The 15,280-nt window shown below is 44.6% G+C and overlaps 1 protein-coding gene across 1 annotated transcript; it reads left to right on the top strand.

The window, feature by feature from the left end:
- The first annotated feature begins 310 nt into the window (after positions 1–310).
- On the top strand, positions 311–11,189 carry PURB (purine rich element binding protein B). Its single transcript, XM_089681696.1, has one exon. The coding sequence runs from the start codon at positions 544–546 to the stop codon at positions 1,552–1,554; it is 1,011 nt and encodes a 336-aa protein (XP_089537822.1). The 5' UTR covers positions 311–543; the 3' UTR covers positions 1,555–11,189.
- The last annotated feature ends 4,091 nt before the right edge of the window (positions 11,190–15,280 follow it).

The following is a 15,280-nucleotide window of genomic DNA, read 5'->3' as shown; positions in this document are numbered from 1 at the left end:
TCAAACTAAAAACAGAAAAGTCTGTATGTGTCGGATTTGTATAGATTCTGCCTGGTCATATGGAACATGCTAACCACAGCTGCTTGGTTCCAACCCGTACCTCATAAAATGTTGAAACAATTACATAAAAAAAACACGCCCCCAACATACTAAAGCAGAACCAATGACATATTATGGATGAAAAAAATAGGAATACCGCTCTTTTCCAGAAGTGGCTTGCCCTCAGTAAAGATGTCGGCGGCGGCCTCAGACCGGGGGCTCGGCGTGGTGGCGCAGGACGCACGCAGGAAGGGGTGGAGACCTTGGGCTAAGGCAGAGTGAGTGAGAGAGAACGAGAAGGAGAGGGAAGCTGAGGGGCGAGCAGAGCGGAGGAGGGAGAGGAGTGGCAGAGAGCGGGTGACTGAAAGGCGGCCAGCCCGCAGGGTGGTGGAGGAGGAGGCGGAGGGAGTCCCGGCTCGGGGCCTGAGGGACAGACGGACGGAAGCCGAAAGGCGCCAGTGGCAGAAGGCGGCTGTAAGTGCGGAGGAGGTGGAGGAGGAGAAGATGGCGGACGGGGATAGCGGCAGCGAGAGAGGGGGCAGCAGCGGCGGAGGAGGGGGAGGCCCCGGCAGCTTCCAGCAGCACATGTCCCGGGACCAGGAGACCCAGGAGCTGGCCTCCAAGCGGCTGGACATCCAGAACAAGCGCTTCTATCTGGACGTCAAGCAGAACGCCAAAGGCCGCTTCATCAAGATCGCCGAGGTGGGCGCCGGGGGCTCCAAGAGCCGCCTCACCCTCTCCATGGCCGTAGCCGCCGAGTTCCGCGACTACCTGGGCGATTTTATCGAGCACTACGCCCAGCTGGGCCCCAGCAGCCCCGAGCAGATCGCCCAGTCCTCGGGGGAGGACGGCATGGGAGGAGCCGGGGGCCCCCGCCGGGCCTTGAAGAGCGAGTTCCTGGTCCGCGAGAACCGCAAGTACTACCTGGACCTGAAGGAGAACCAGCGCGGCCGCTTCCTGCGCATCCGCCAGACCATCAACCGCGGCCCGGGCTTCAGCGGAGGAGCTGGCGGGGGTGCCGGCCTGCAGAGCGGACAGACCATCGCCCTCCCCGCCCAGGGGCTCATCGAGTTCCGTGACGCCCTGGCCAAGCTGATCGACGACTACGGCGGGGAGGACGACGAGCTGGGCCTGGGCTCCGGAGGAGGAGGCGGCGGTGGGGGAGGAGGAGGGGCGGCAGGCGGAGGAGGCCTGTACGGGGAGCTGCCCGAGGGCACGTCCATCACTGTGGACTCCAAGCGCTTCTTCTTCGATGTCGGCTGCAACAAGTATGGCGTGTTCCTCCGGGTGAGCGAGGTGAAGCCCAGCTACCGCAACTCCATCACCGTGCCGCTCAAGGCCTGGGCCAAGTTCGGGGGAGCCTTCTGCCGCTATGCCGAGGAGATGAAGGAGATCCAGGAGCGCCAGAGGGACAAGATGTACGACCGGCGGGGCCCCGGAGGAGAGAGAGGAGGAGGGGGCCTGAGCTCCGGGGGAGGAGAAGACTCCGAGACAGAGGACGTGGATGACGACTGAACCCAGAGAGAGAGAGGGGCCTGGGGAACTACAACTCCCAGCTACAGGGGGAGGGAGGGAGGTGGGGGCTAGAAATCCCAGCAATAGGGGGAGGGTGGGTTAGAACTCCAAACAATAGAGGGGGGGCTACAACTCCCAGCAATGGGACGACTCCTTGCATGGGGGCACTATAACTCCTAGCAATGAGGCTCCTTACGTGGGGGGAGGGGGACTACAACTCCCAGCAATAGGAGGAGGGGGTTATAACTCCTAACAATGAGGCTCCTTGCATGTGGGGAGGGGAACTACAACTCAGAAGTGAGACTCTTTGGGGGGGCAATTACTCCCAGCAATAGGGGGAGGAGTTATAACTCCTAGCAATGAGGCTCCTTACAGGGGGGAGGGAAACTACAACTCCTAGCATTGGGACTCCTTCCCACATGGGGGGACAATAACTCCTAGCAATAGGGGGAGGGGGTTATAACTCCTAGCTGTGAGGCTCCTTACATGTGGGGAGGGGAACTTGAACTCCCAGCAATGGGACTCCTTCCCACGTGGGGGGACTATAATTCCCAGCAATAGGGGGAGGGGTTAAAACTCCCAATAATAAGACTCCTCACGTGGGGGGACTACAATTCCCAGCAATAGGGGGGGGTGGTTATAACTTCAAACAATGGGGTTCCTAACATGGGGGAAGGGAACTACAACTCCCAACAATAGGTGGAGGGGGTTATAATGCCTAGCAATGGGACTCCTCCCATAGGTGAAGTCTGCAACTCCCAGCAATAGAGGGGGGGGGGGTGTTATAACTCCTAGCAATTAAGTCCCTTACATGGGAGGAGGGGGACTACAACACCCAGCAATGGGACTCCTCACATGGGGGGACTACAACTCCCAGCAGGGAAGCTCCTTACATGCGAGAACTACACTCTCAGCAATGAGACTTCTCAAGTGGGAGGCTGCAACTCCTTCCATGTGAGGAACCCCATAACAGCTGCAAGTGGGCTTCTCCACACATGGGGGAACTACAGCTCCCAGCAGTGTGACTCCTCCCATGGGGGGACTGCAACTCTGTAAAGTGCGACTCCTCACATGGGGGGAGGGGGGGGGCGCTACAACTCCCAGCAATGAGACTTGTACTTCCACCTCAGCTGGGGAATGGGGGATCCCATGCCCTTCTGACCACCTGGAATTTGACCAGGCAGGTCCACCTCTTCAACTGTAGGGTTACCCCAGGCTTTCTCCCCTTCCTCTGCTCTCCGGCTGTTGTGGAACTACAGATTTCAGCATGCTGGAACTCGTACTTCTGCATCACTTAGGCAAGACCATACACTGTCTCCTTCAGATCTGCAATCAGCTGTGTAGTCCAAGGGCCTCCCTGACTAAGTGAGAGTAAATTGATTGCTTAGGTCTGTCATATTGCATAGCTTTGGTAACTCTAAAGGAGATTTTACAGTTAGATTGTATAGTGTATGGCCAGTCTTGGGGTCACCATACACAATACAATCCACTTTAGATCTGTCTCCTTACCAAATAGTTTTGATAAATCTAATTCAGTCAGACAGGCCCTTGAACAACATAGTTGTTGGTAGATCTAAAGGTGCAATCAGACTGTAATGTGTATGGCCAGACTTGGAGAGCTGGAGGTGGCCAAAGACTCAGTTTTTGTGGTTATGCTCCTGGGACGTGTAGTTCTTCAGCTGGAGAGCCTCAATTCTGCCTGAGATAGTCAGCATATTAAAGTAGACACTTATTAGCTAGCCCCCACCTCTCTGAATAAACACGAGGTTAAGGATTGGACAAATAAGCAATGCTTTTGTTGCTCTGTTAGGTGAGGGTGGTGTCATTGGGCATTCGCTTGGCTTCTATTAAAGCGGTGCCCCCTGAACTGTGCATGTGTGCATCCTTGGGTTTGGGACGTTCAGCTTTGCCAGGAGAAGGCCCAGTTATGTCACCAATGCCTACAGGACACAGCTAGGGTGTAAAGTAAGTCATTTTTTTTATTGCGTTAACCTGGTGTTCTTCATTCCAGAGTGGGCAGTCTAACTAAGTGGACCTTGCATGTTCAAGCAAGGTTTGTATTTACTGGGTGGCCTGTTCCTTTCCAGTTGCTCAGCAACCAAACATGCTCTGGTGGATTTGCCTGCTGGGACATGAGGTTCTGTGGCAGCTGAAGAGCAACACGCTGCCCTAACTGGACTTGTAGTAGCATAGCTGGGGCATCAGGGACTTCATGGGGGTCAGTAGGATCCAGGACAGTCTCATGCTCAGAATAGGACAGAATTCAGTACAGTGCTGAACCATAGGTAGATGGTCAGGAGACCAGGAGTTGGCAGCCTTTCTTCTTCTTGAGGAAAGGTTACAAACTGAAAGTGGAGACGCATTCTTTACTGACAAACTAAAAGGGGTCTTCTGCAGCATTGTGGGATTTGTGTTTGTAACTGTACTTCTGGTTCCTGTATTTTCCAAATCTAGATAGACTTTTGGGCTAGCTCCCTATTATAAAATGCACACATTAACATGTAAAATGAAAGACCGGCTCTTTCCTCAAATTCTTGTCTATGTGTAGGTGCTGGGCCAGGATGGCACAGTACATCTAATCTGGGGTCATGGTCAAATGACCATCTGCTACAGAAGCCTAACCCTTGCTGGGTTGTCATTGGCACTGATTCAAGATTAGGAGGAGTTCAAACATGGTTTAGTTCAGTGAGCTGGATTGTTGACTGACACTTGAAGAACCCGATCTTCCTCATGGATGGGTATAGCGAGTAAGAGCTCTGAATAAGGGAGACCTGCAATTTGTTGCTCAGTACATTGGTGCTAGATAATGTACCACATGCCACTCGGCATACACAAATTCCTTTGTCATTGTTGATGGTAGGAGCAGAGCGAGGGTTTCAGAAGCCAGCATGAATAGGTTTTAGAAACAGAACTACTTGCCTCACCTACCACATAGGTCTACCAGAAACACACAGAATTTACAATAGGGGTTAACTATCATCACTTCTACCTATACAGCTAGGGTAGAGGGGGATAAACGCTGGGCTAGAAAAAAAAGTGAGAGCCACGTAGGGAGCAGACTCACCCCTTTCTCCCTTGCCTCTCTTACAACCATTTCAACTAGCTTCCGTTTTAATGGGGCTTACAGCGATTCCCCACAAGGAGAAAAGACCAGCAGTTCTGTTCCCAACATGCTCTGCACCAGGCCACTCATTCCTAAAGCACAAGGAAAGCTTGTTGGATTTCTTGAAAATTGCTTTTACCATCAGCAGAGTATCCGGTGACAGGACCAGCTACCATTCCTACCAGGACTGAACTCAGATCCCACCAATCATGGATTATTTCCGACTGCCATAGTCACCTTTCTTTTAAAACCAGCATTAACAGAGCAAGATTCAACAAAATCTTCAGAATGAGGGACTATCGATGACACAAATCTACAAGGAAAACCATACAACCTGAAATCTGTGAAATCTCTAATTAAACCCTTCCTCTGTGGAAGTGAAAAAGACAAAAAAAAAGTAAGGTTCATGCAAAACGGACAAATGTCAAATAAGATAAGCTCAGGTCCATGATTATTCTACCAGGCTTTTGATTAAAAAGACCTGCATTCAATTCTCAGTACCTCGGAGGGTGATGGTGCCTCCACTATGTTCTCAGCAGATTGCTGGGAAGAAACTGTCCAGGTGGTGACCGGTCCACAGCAGTACAAGCAATGGGGATGAGAGTGTCGTCTGTTCCCATCCAGGCATAACTACCATTAGGAATCCCAGCAGATGAACTTACTGCCTACAAGATGGTTTCTTTCCCCTAGAAATGTCGATGGGGCTCCTGTATCTAGCTCTCAACCTGTGCTTTTAACCTGAATTTTAACTATTGGATTGCTCCCTTGCCTATACACTTTGACAAGAAATAAACCTTTTGAGGACACAGGTGAATGCGTTCTCATGCTCTCCTCTGTCCCCAAAGAGTTGAAATGAAATTTTTAGTATTTTTTTTTTTCCTTTGTGCGTATACGTAGTTTTAAATCAGATTATCATAAACTCCCTACTAGCTGTCATGTTGGTGTGTAGTTATTGGCATGGCTGTTCCCAAAGCCTCTGCAATATCCATCTTCAGTCGCTTTAAACCACGTTATTGTGCAGGCTTTTGGAAATGAGCTGGTTAGCAGCTTCCAGTGTTTTGATGCATAGAGATTTTTAAGTTCTTCACGTGAGCTGCCTTTTTATATTTTCATACCACTTCACTGTTTTAATTGGGTTATCTATACTAATGTATTTATTTCATCATCCTACCTAGTGGTTTAATCCTTTTGCTGCTGCAAAAAAGGCTTATGTAATAGAGTGTATTGTAGGCCTAACGAGCAACAAAAGGAGAATGTTACTGTTTTCTGAGAGCAAGCGCAGCTTGCCATAAAATGTATAGCAAGAGTAGAGAGGAGCAAATTGATCCACTAGTCTGGGTGCTTTGGCTGAATCGGATTCTTTTTGGTGAATTGTGACCTATTAGAGATTCACCCATGAATTGTAGGACTGTTACTACATAGGGTGAATAGGTAAATATTCAGAAGCACAGGGTTTGCCACAATGGATCAGATTTGCCCAACAGAGTTGTTAGTCTATAATGCAGAGAATTGCTTTTGGAGGTAGTAGATAAAATGCTTAAGCAGAAACGTAACATTTGCTGCTGTTTTCAAATTCCAACAAAACATTTTAAGTTTTATCCCAGTGTGTAATGTCATCTGATTGTTGCAGTTTTTTTTTTTTTTTTTTTTTTTTTCCAAAACTGTATGGGAGCAATAGTATTTCTTGATGTTTTAATCACATCAGTATATTGTACTGTATTTTTGTACCTGCAAGGCAGCTGTATCGATTTTGTCCTGCTGTATCAATCTTGTGTGGATCCCCCCCCCCCCATTTTTTTTTTTTCTGTTACTTGTGGCAGACTACATGCTTCATCCACAGCTAGAACAGCAAATTCAGCCCATGCAGGGTTTGTGTATAAAAATATATAAAAAAAATCCTTTAACTTTTTATTGTGTCAATCGCACAGAAAATGCAAGAGGCAGCATGTCTTGCTACAAAGTTTTATTTATATTTGCACCTGGAGTAAAGACAGGCAGATCTTAAATATGACACTTGCTCAATGAGCTGCCGGTAGTCCTGTGCATACTCTTAACCTCTTACTGGGGAGGTTGTAAAATTCTACCCAGGCCTGCCTCTTCCTGCTCACTGTGGCTTAAGCCTCTGAATTCAGTGGTTCACCATTAGATAAATAAGCTATTATGTATGACGAGTGTTTAGAGAGGAGAGAAACATACAAACCCCTTCCCTAGAAGATTACTGTGTTATCCCCTACTCAGCATTACATGATTGCACAGAAGGACTCATGTAATGAGGCATTTTGACATCTACTGCCTTGATCTACAAAAATAAAACCACAGTGTACTAGTGAGTGTGACAACCTACTGGCTTGTAAAGTGTGTTGGAGCTTTGTGGTGCCTTCACAGCCTGAAGCCTGCTGGTTGGCCTTGCCTTTTATATATCCAGTTCAGAATAACTGAAAACAGTCTTATGAAGAAAAAAATGTTAAAGGTGTTGCTTGTGGTGACCACATTACATCTGGTATTGTGTACTTCAGAAAATGAAACAAAGCGCCTGCATGGTTGCTATAGGGAACAAAGACTGTTTCCTCTGATTCTTGTACAAATCCCAGGCCAGTGATTGGATCGCTGTCAGTTGGATTACTTTCAGTGTCTTCACTGCCAAAGGATATTTTAATTGAATGCTGAACTTTACAATTTTTTTTTCTTGGACACATCACAAGTGACGTCTGTTACCTCTGAGTCTCCTAGATGTGGATGCCTGCTGTGTGCCAGAAACAAATTCTAGCTGTATTGATTCCATATGTTGCATACTTGGGATGAAAGCAACAACCTGCAACAGTTGAAGGGATCCTTTCATTCACCTTCCCTTTCCTTCCCTCTTGTCTATTAAAAACAAAAATGCTTTTTGTGAATGGACAAGGGGACAGAAAAGGGAGGATGCATGACCGGATCCCTTCACTTTCAGACAGCGCTGTTCATCCCTACAGCACTGGAAGAATGGTGCTGTTTGTAGGATCTGGCATCAAAGCAGCTAATTATTTTTCAGTTTCTTAACGTAAATGGCAGCTATCAACACCTAGGAGGATCATCATTAGAGGTAACTTCTTTGACTTGTGCTGTGTCTAAAAAAAAAAAAAAAAAAAAAAAAAAAATTACCCAGAGTTCAGCTTCACAACATTGGTTGTGTTTTCAGAAGATGGCTTAATTGAGCCACAACTAATGCAGATCATGAAATATTAACATTTACGGTTCCGATTTGAACAATGTCTCATGGAGAGGAGTATCTATAAAATGGAGGTTATTAAAGGTCACATGTTGACCTTGTTTCACTTGAAAACTCTGGAAATATCATTGCCATAGTCTTAGGTTATTTTTCCACAAGACTTACACTGTCATATGCAGCTTGTCCATAATATAAAATGCCTGTATAAAACTAGCAAATCCTTACCTGTAAATGTTGTATAGCCTCTAAAAATATATATCTGTACATAAATATAAAGGGGGTGTCAGTAATCTGAATGTGTTTTATGGATGTGCTCACCAACCCTCCCTTTCTGGTTTCTCTCTTGCTCTGACACAGCATGGAAATGACCATATCTAAAGCCCCATATGGTATGATGGATTCAGCTGCAGTTAATGCTAGGAATAAGGTGATAACGTATTTAAACTTCCGATTCAACCAAACTGACGTTTATCAAGGCCTTTCTTTACCTGAATTTCAATTTTGGTAAACTTTGACAAGCAATTAACACAGATGCCAAGCCATTGATACACCATTTTATATATAATGGAACCGTGTTAACTCTGTACACTTGTGCGTAGTAAAACACCCTCCTCTACAGCGTTCTATATTATTATTGGCTATAGATGGCAACTTTAATGTATCAAAATCAGATTAGGTTGTCACAGTTGTAACCTGCAGAGTGTCCTCCAATGCTGCCAGACAAAGGGTCAGCTTCCAAATTTGGTGTGTATCTGGCAAATCATCCCCAAGCAGTGCATGTAATACTATGTTGTAGGAAATACATTTTAAATGGCTTTACAGAAAGGAGCAATGCAATGTGCATGTAGAGAAATATACATTTCAGTCTTGCACAACTGAGTGATGAAAATGTATTTTGGTTTAGTTATGTCTGCACTACTGATTCTAAGAATCGATCGTGCACATTGACCTCTTCACTACAAGAAATCCTGTTTATATTAAAAACGGCGAGTTACTATCTAGCATATATGAGAATGCTGTTATGGACTGAACTTCCGTCACCATATTTAAACAGGGGCCGCTATTTTTTTATAAATCCAAAGACCTGCATTACAACCAGCCCCCCACAATGAACTGTGTTGTGCTGCTCTGAAGGTTGTGGTCATATTTTAGAGTTGCGGTTTGAATGCCTTGGCAGAAATGAACCTGGTTGCCATCATGGCCTGTCATGTAAAGGGAAACACTAAAGCCTGTCTGTAATTTTAGAAGCTCATAGTGCTTAGAGTGTGCTCGTCTCCCATATACAGAGTAGGCTGAACCAGCTTATTTGTCCATTATTAATGTCACTGTACCATGAATATTAGACTGTTCTTGGAAGCAGTGGCAAATCCTTAGAATAGTTGCCTCTCAATTGTGTGGGAGTGATATAAACACTTTTATGCTTTCTTCCAAGATCTACATAAAATAAACCGTGCAGTAGCCCCCACACTGCAAGGATCAAAGTGGTTCTAAAGGCTTTTTCTCTGGAAAAAAAAATCATATCTGCGCAGTGCAGTGGTATTGCATAGAGCAGCCCTGATCCTGGCCCCTTGCCAACTGCCCCAGAGCAAGCTGTTTGCTTTGGGGGCACTTGTGTGTGCATGCTCCTGAGCTGCCTCTGTATGTCTATGGGACACAGAGCGTGGTGGTCAAGTTCCACACCCGCTACCTCCTCACTGGTGGTGATTGACAGCAACGGGAGTCAATGACTCTCACTGCTGTGTCTCAGCCAGTGAGGAGGCAGATTCCTGGAAGAGCTTCTGCTCCTGCACAGCGCTGGATTGGGCTTAGGTGAGTATAAGGGGAGGCGAGCTGCACATTGACGGTTTTTTACCTTCACGCATAGAGTGCATGAAGGTAAAAAAAAATCATTCAGACTTTTTAGAACCACTTTAAATGCTTCTTAATTCTAGAGGATGAGGAGTAAGGCGTAATGCTTACCTTGTTCTGGTAGCCCTCCTCCATCTGTTACTAGTCCCCTGAAGCATCTTCTATGGGACCCTCTGGGCTGCAGCCACATAGTCATCAAGTGCAAGGAAGGGTCAATAGCCCTGCACTGTACATCAGGGTAGTGAGGAAACACCCACAAGCCAGAGGAGAGCACTGAACCAAGGAATACAGGAAGTATTCTCTTATTCTTCATCCACTAGAGTAAGGGGCATTTAACCCTTGCAATGCTGGGGGCCCCACACCAAGAGTAGTTTATTTTTTTAATTACATATTCCCGGAGTTGGGCTTTAAAGAGATCATTTTGATTTGTAATGTTCCTGTCTTACTTGAGGTACTCTAAGTCAAAGTATATTTACTTACAGTAAGTATTGGTTGCCCACGTTCCGACGTTGGTTTTAATCCAGGTACATTTAGGAAGAGCAGTGAACCAGTTATTTCAGCAGTTTAGTGTAGTAAGACTAAAACCTTTTGGCAGTATTGTAGTTGAGTGAGCCATACCATAAAGTGCACTACATAACTTCACTTTCACCCACCTTTTCCACTAGAGAAGTAGCAGGCACATTAGGTGGTTAAGAGGAAAGCACATAATGACCATTGCACTGGCTCAACCCTAGCCGAGACATGTGCTGGCAGCACATGCTGAGCTCAGCCTTGTACCTAAGGTGTGCTAACAGTTTGAGCATATAGATTTCAGAGTTACACTATATAGTTTCTAGAAAGCATTTCTGCTCTAGGCATTTAATCAACATACTCTTCAAATGCTTTTAGCTGACTAATAAAAAAAAAAAAAAAATTATATTGAAAAAGGTATATTTTTTGTTTCTGTTTAAAGCACTTTAACTAGTAAAGCAGCTTAATCAGCTGTATGATTAGTGAAATATATCTTTCAGCCTACCCTTTGAGATTATCCAGATGATAGTTGCTCCCCAGTCCCTATTCACCTTGCTGACCACAGCTTCATTCTCAGCCCTTCCCCACCTGGCCTCCAGGCATCCTTTATGGGTTTGGCGATACACACTCTGCCTTGCTCACTTTAGCAGGCTAGGAGTATTGAAAAACCTGTTGTGGGTGGAACTTCCCTCCAGGAGGCAGCTGAGAAGGTTCTGTCCCTGTTGCAGTTCCCTGATAAGGGAACACACTTTGGATTTACCACTAGCTTTACAAAGCAGGGGAAGTTTTATTCATATAATAGGAAAGAAAAAAAAGCAATTCAATTAAAGCATAAGGTTCAGAATTCATGCTCGTCAGCACTCCTTACAATAAGAATTTTGCAAATTGAGTTTTACAATCTATATATTTAAAATAAAAAAATGTATGTTTGTAACAAATAAAGTATGCGGAAAAGTGAATGAAACCATATCTAAATGTGTCTGGTGGTTTGTGTATTGTAAATGGCTTTATTTTATTAAATTTGCTGCTGGGGGCATAGTTATAAAAGTTTGCCTGTTTTGAGTCACTTCATTCATTTCCACAGCAGATTTCATTAATGAGGACTCCTTGAAGCTACAAGATCTAGTGATCATGGGGAAACAGGTAAGGGGTGACAGTCTTCATTTAATGGAAACCTGTAACAAAGTATGGAAGCTACCTTTTGAGAATCCGCCCTTGTAAATCTATTATTTGCTTGGCCACCATACCAATTTAGGCTCCGTTCACACTAGTGGGGGTGGAAGCTGCTGTGGGACCCACACTTCGTCCCACAGCTGCAACCATCCGCACACAAAATGGGGGATGCACGTGCGGGTCCCATTAATTTTAATGGCACTGGAAATCGCACCCACACTGGAAACTGCACTGTAGTGCAATTCCCAGTGCAGGCTGCAATTTTTGAAAAAGGTGCAGGGGACTGTGAGGCATGGCAGCTTATTTTAAATGAATGGTCTGCCATGCCGAGGCCCGCAAAATGGTCCTAGTGTGAACCGAGCCTTAATAGTACCAATACTATTTCACTCGCCATTGAATGTACATGCAAATGCAAAATGGGAAGAAAAATTGTGCTCTCCATATACTTGTATTTCATTCAAAATTCAGCACAAGTTCACGCACATTAAAAAGCACTCAAATTCTAAAACAGCACATCTTATAGCCAATATGTCTACATATCCATGACGATCTTTCTCACCAGTGTGGCTCCTGCTTCTTTATGCGTTCTGCTCCTCTCTCGACCTTCAGTAGGACTTACTGAAGACTCTTATGAGATCTGTGAGCAAGTGGACGTATTGGCCATAAGCTGTGCTGTTCTATCACTTGAGGTGCTTTTTTTTAATGTGGATTTTTTAATGAAATAAGAGTGTACAGAGAGCACTATTTGTGGTCCCATTTCTTATTTGCATGTACAGTCATTGGAGAGTGAAATAGTGTTGGAGTATTGCTGGTGAAAACAAGAGCATAGAGGAGAGCAAATGCCTAATAGCCCATGGTGGGGCCAAAAGCGTGTTATGACGTTTATGTTATTGGGGGTCAATAAAAGGTGAGCGTGTGGTAGGAGCACAGAATGGATCATGTGACACCTGGATGGGATGTTTAGATGCTAAGAGGAATCTTTTAAGGCCTGGTTTACACCAGTGTGTTTTTTAGTGCTTTTTGCAGAAACTCCCTACAGTCCATTTAACATGGTTTCTTATGGGACACATTCACATCTATGCTTTTTTTGAGCTGCTGTGTTTTTGGAAAGGTTCAGGGACTAGTTTAAATCGAAACCGTTGCATCCGACGTTCAATAAACTTCAATGGAGACTCTGCAGAAAAACGCATGTAGTGTGTCTTTGACATGATTTGCATTTTTTACTCTGCCCAGCAACAAGTTGGCCCCAAAAAACGTGCAAAATTCATGCTGCATTGGTGTGAACCAGGCCTTAGATCCCTGGTGGAGGATTAATATACAGACATCTGGGATATACATTTGATGATTGGAAATTTTTTTTTTTTTATTGCACTACATCTAAAAGTATGATATATATGTAGAGGTGTGATGAATAACACTGGGTGATGTTTTAGCAGCAATCACTAGTTTTTGATCCTATGAGTGTTCTATAACTGCGCTGATTTGATTTTTTTTTTTTTCCCACTTAACATTGAATCAGCATAATTAGGCATTTCATTTAAAGCCCAACTCCATGAAATGACAAACACCCTTGCACTGGACACCCCTTCTCTGCAAGGGTAAAAGAAAATTATTGCCCTACTCCTTGCTCTAGCACTGCAACTGGTCCTCCAGTGCCCCTTCTGTAAGTTATGACCAGCTTTGGTGGCCTCCAAACCGCACAATATCTATATTGTTCATGTTGATGAGGCTCGATCCGCAGACCGGAGCTGGGAGGCAGGTCATTAATGTCAGTTTTGAAATCCCTTAGGCATACTGAGACATTAACCCTTGCATGGGGGGGGGCTGTCACTGAAAGGATGAATTTTTATCTTCATGGAGTTAGGCTTTTAGAGCCCTATCGTGACATTTTCTAAACTAGGCATGCACTCTGGGTTCATTCTAGAATTACACTATGAGAATTAAACACCTATATAATACATATTCCTTGATAAATGCATACCTCTAAATTTGAATTCTGTCTGCTCTGTCCAATAATTTGCATTGGAAACTGTTTGGCTATTAACATAGTGTTGCTCCCCCTATTGCTAGCCATGTTTTTGACAGCATCATGGCACAGGAAGCACATTTAAAGAAGTTTCAAGTTAGGCTTTCCAATCACAGAACATAGATATTTTGATTTGTATGGTGTCGCTGGTTATAGCTGTCAATTTCCAAAGCCGATAACTGGAGCATGGAGAGAAGTCATACACAGTATAGTGCTGTGGAGTTATCTAGGTACATATTTAACCTGACGTAACACAAATATGCAGCCTCACAGAACTGGGCTTTTTTCCATGGGGCCGCATATTTGTGTACCTGTCTTTGTGCTGGGAGCGTGCCGCACTGCGCACTCCCAGCACAAAGACCTTGGTGTCACTGAGAGTCCCAGGTACTGTTCTAATGATCAGGACTCCCGATTCTGGGTCACATGATTGCTGTGATAGCCTCTGATTGGCTATCACAGTGATCATCACTGTACAGCCCGGCCCCCTTGTTTTTTTTTTTTCTTTTTTCTCTGAATGGAGGAATCACATTGTATCTCTCTAACTCCTGGCATAGAAAGGGGAAAAAAAGGTTTGTTTAAGAAAAAAAAATACGTAGATCAAAATTTGATCTAGTTCAGTGCCAGGGTTAGTGTTTGGGTCAAGTTCAAGGTCAAAAGGTCAGGATTAAAAAAAAAAAAAATTTGGTATTAGTGTCAGTGTGTTTTGCACACCATTGTTTCTAAAGCGCTATGCAAACTGTTGGCGCTATATAAATCCTTTTATAATAATTGTTTCTGGGCTGTACTACGGGTACAAATAACATACACATATATGGTATCGCTGCGATCATGCAAGAGTTGTAAAATTTATTTTGGGTTGTTCTTTGCTGGAAGGTTATGGTAGTAACAAGAAACAAACTGCTAAATTAAAAAATTTTTTTTTTTTTTTTTACTATTTTGGGCCAGTTTCCTTGATAAAAAAAAAAATCAGGAGATATCCATTACCATCTACCACCAAATGAAAGCCCAATTTGTCCTGAAAAAAACAAGGTATAATTCACCAGGATGTACAAAGTAGTTGTGGTGATATGTACGGTTTTACTAACACATGTCAATGTTGCAAAATTGTGCTTAGGCATTAAGATTTGTTTTACTCTTAGGTGTGAAGGGGTTAATGCTCATGAAGTAAATCTAGGGTAAACCTGTTTATGCTACCAAAATGCCATTTTGTCTAGTGGAAGTTCTTTGACATCTGCATGTAACCACACTTTGGTGAGTGACATTCTAAGTCCCCCATAACGCTTGTTGGTTCATCTTGATGTCGAGTCTCTGTATCCTGTAATTAATGATGGCAGGAGGAGCAACCAGTAAGGGCTGTGGGGGACTTGGGAGAATGCTGGTTTCTCAGAGGATTTATACTGGAAGAAGCGGTGTTCTACAGACACAGGAAAGCCTCCTGCAGGTATGCTGAGTTTGGAGAAAATTTTGTCATGACTGCTGCTTAAAATAGAAGCCTAATCGAAACCTATACTCCTACACCCATTCTAAGGTGTGTACAAGAAAGGCCCCTTCCACATAGGTGGACTCCACCAGGAGTCTGCTTGCTCAGCAGGGAATCAGTCCGCTGAGTAAGCGGATAGCTGGTCCGTGTCCCGCTTTGCTTATGCAGACCTAACACAGTCTGCTGTCCTCCATGGGCGATCGGATGTATACCACCTGTTCATTTACATCCAACTGCCGTCTGATCTGCTAGATGAATGGGGAATGGATATAGGTGGGTGTAAAGGACACAGGTCTACATCTGGGGGTCCATAGAGGATAATGAAGGGTCCACCTTAAAAAAAAAAACAAAAAAAAAAAACAGGTGGACCTGATCAGTGTG

The sequence above is a fragment of the Staurois parvus genome, unplaced genomic scaffold, assembly GCF_062004578.1.
Source record: "Staurois parvus isolate SC_StPar_1 unplaced genomic scaffold, SC_StPar_1.0 ptg000276l, whole genome shotgun sequence".
Lineage (NCBI taxonomy): Eukaryota > Metazoa > Chordata > Amphibia > Anura > Ranidae > Staurois > Staurois parvus.
The sequence above is the reverse complement of the archived record's forward strand: the minus strand, read 5'-3'. Positions and strand labels throughout refer to the sequence as shown.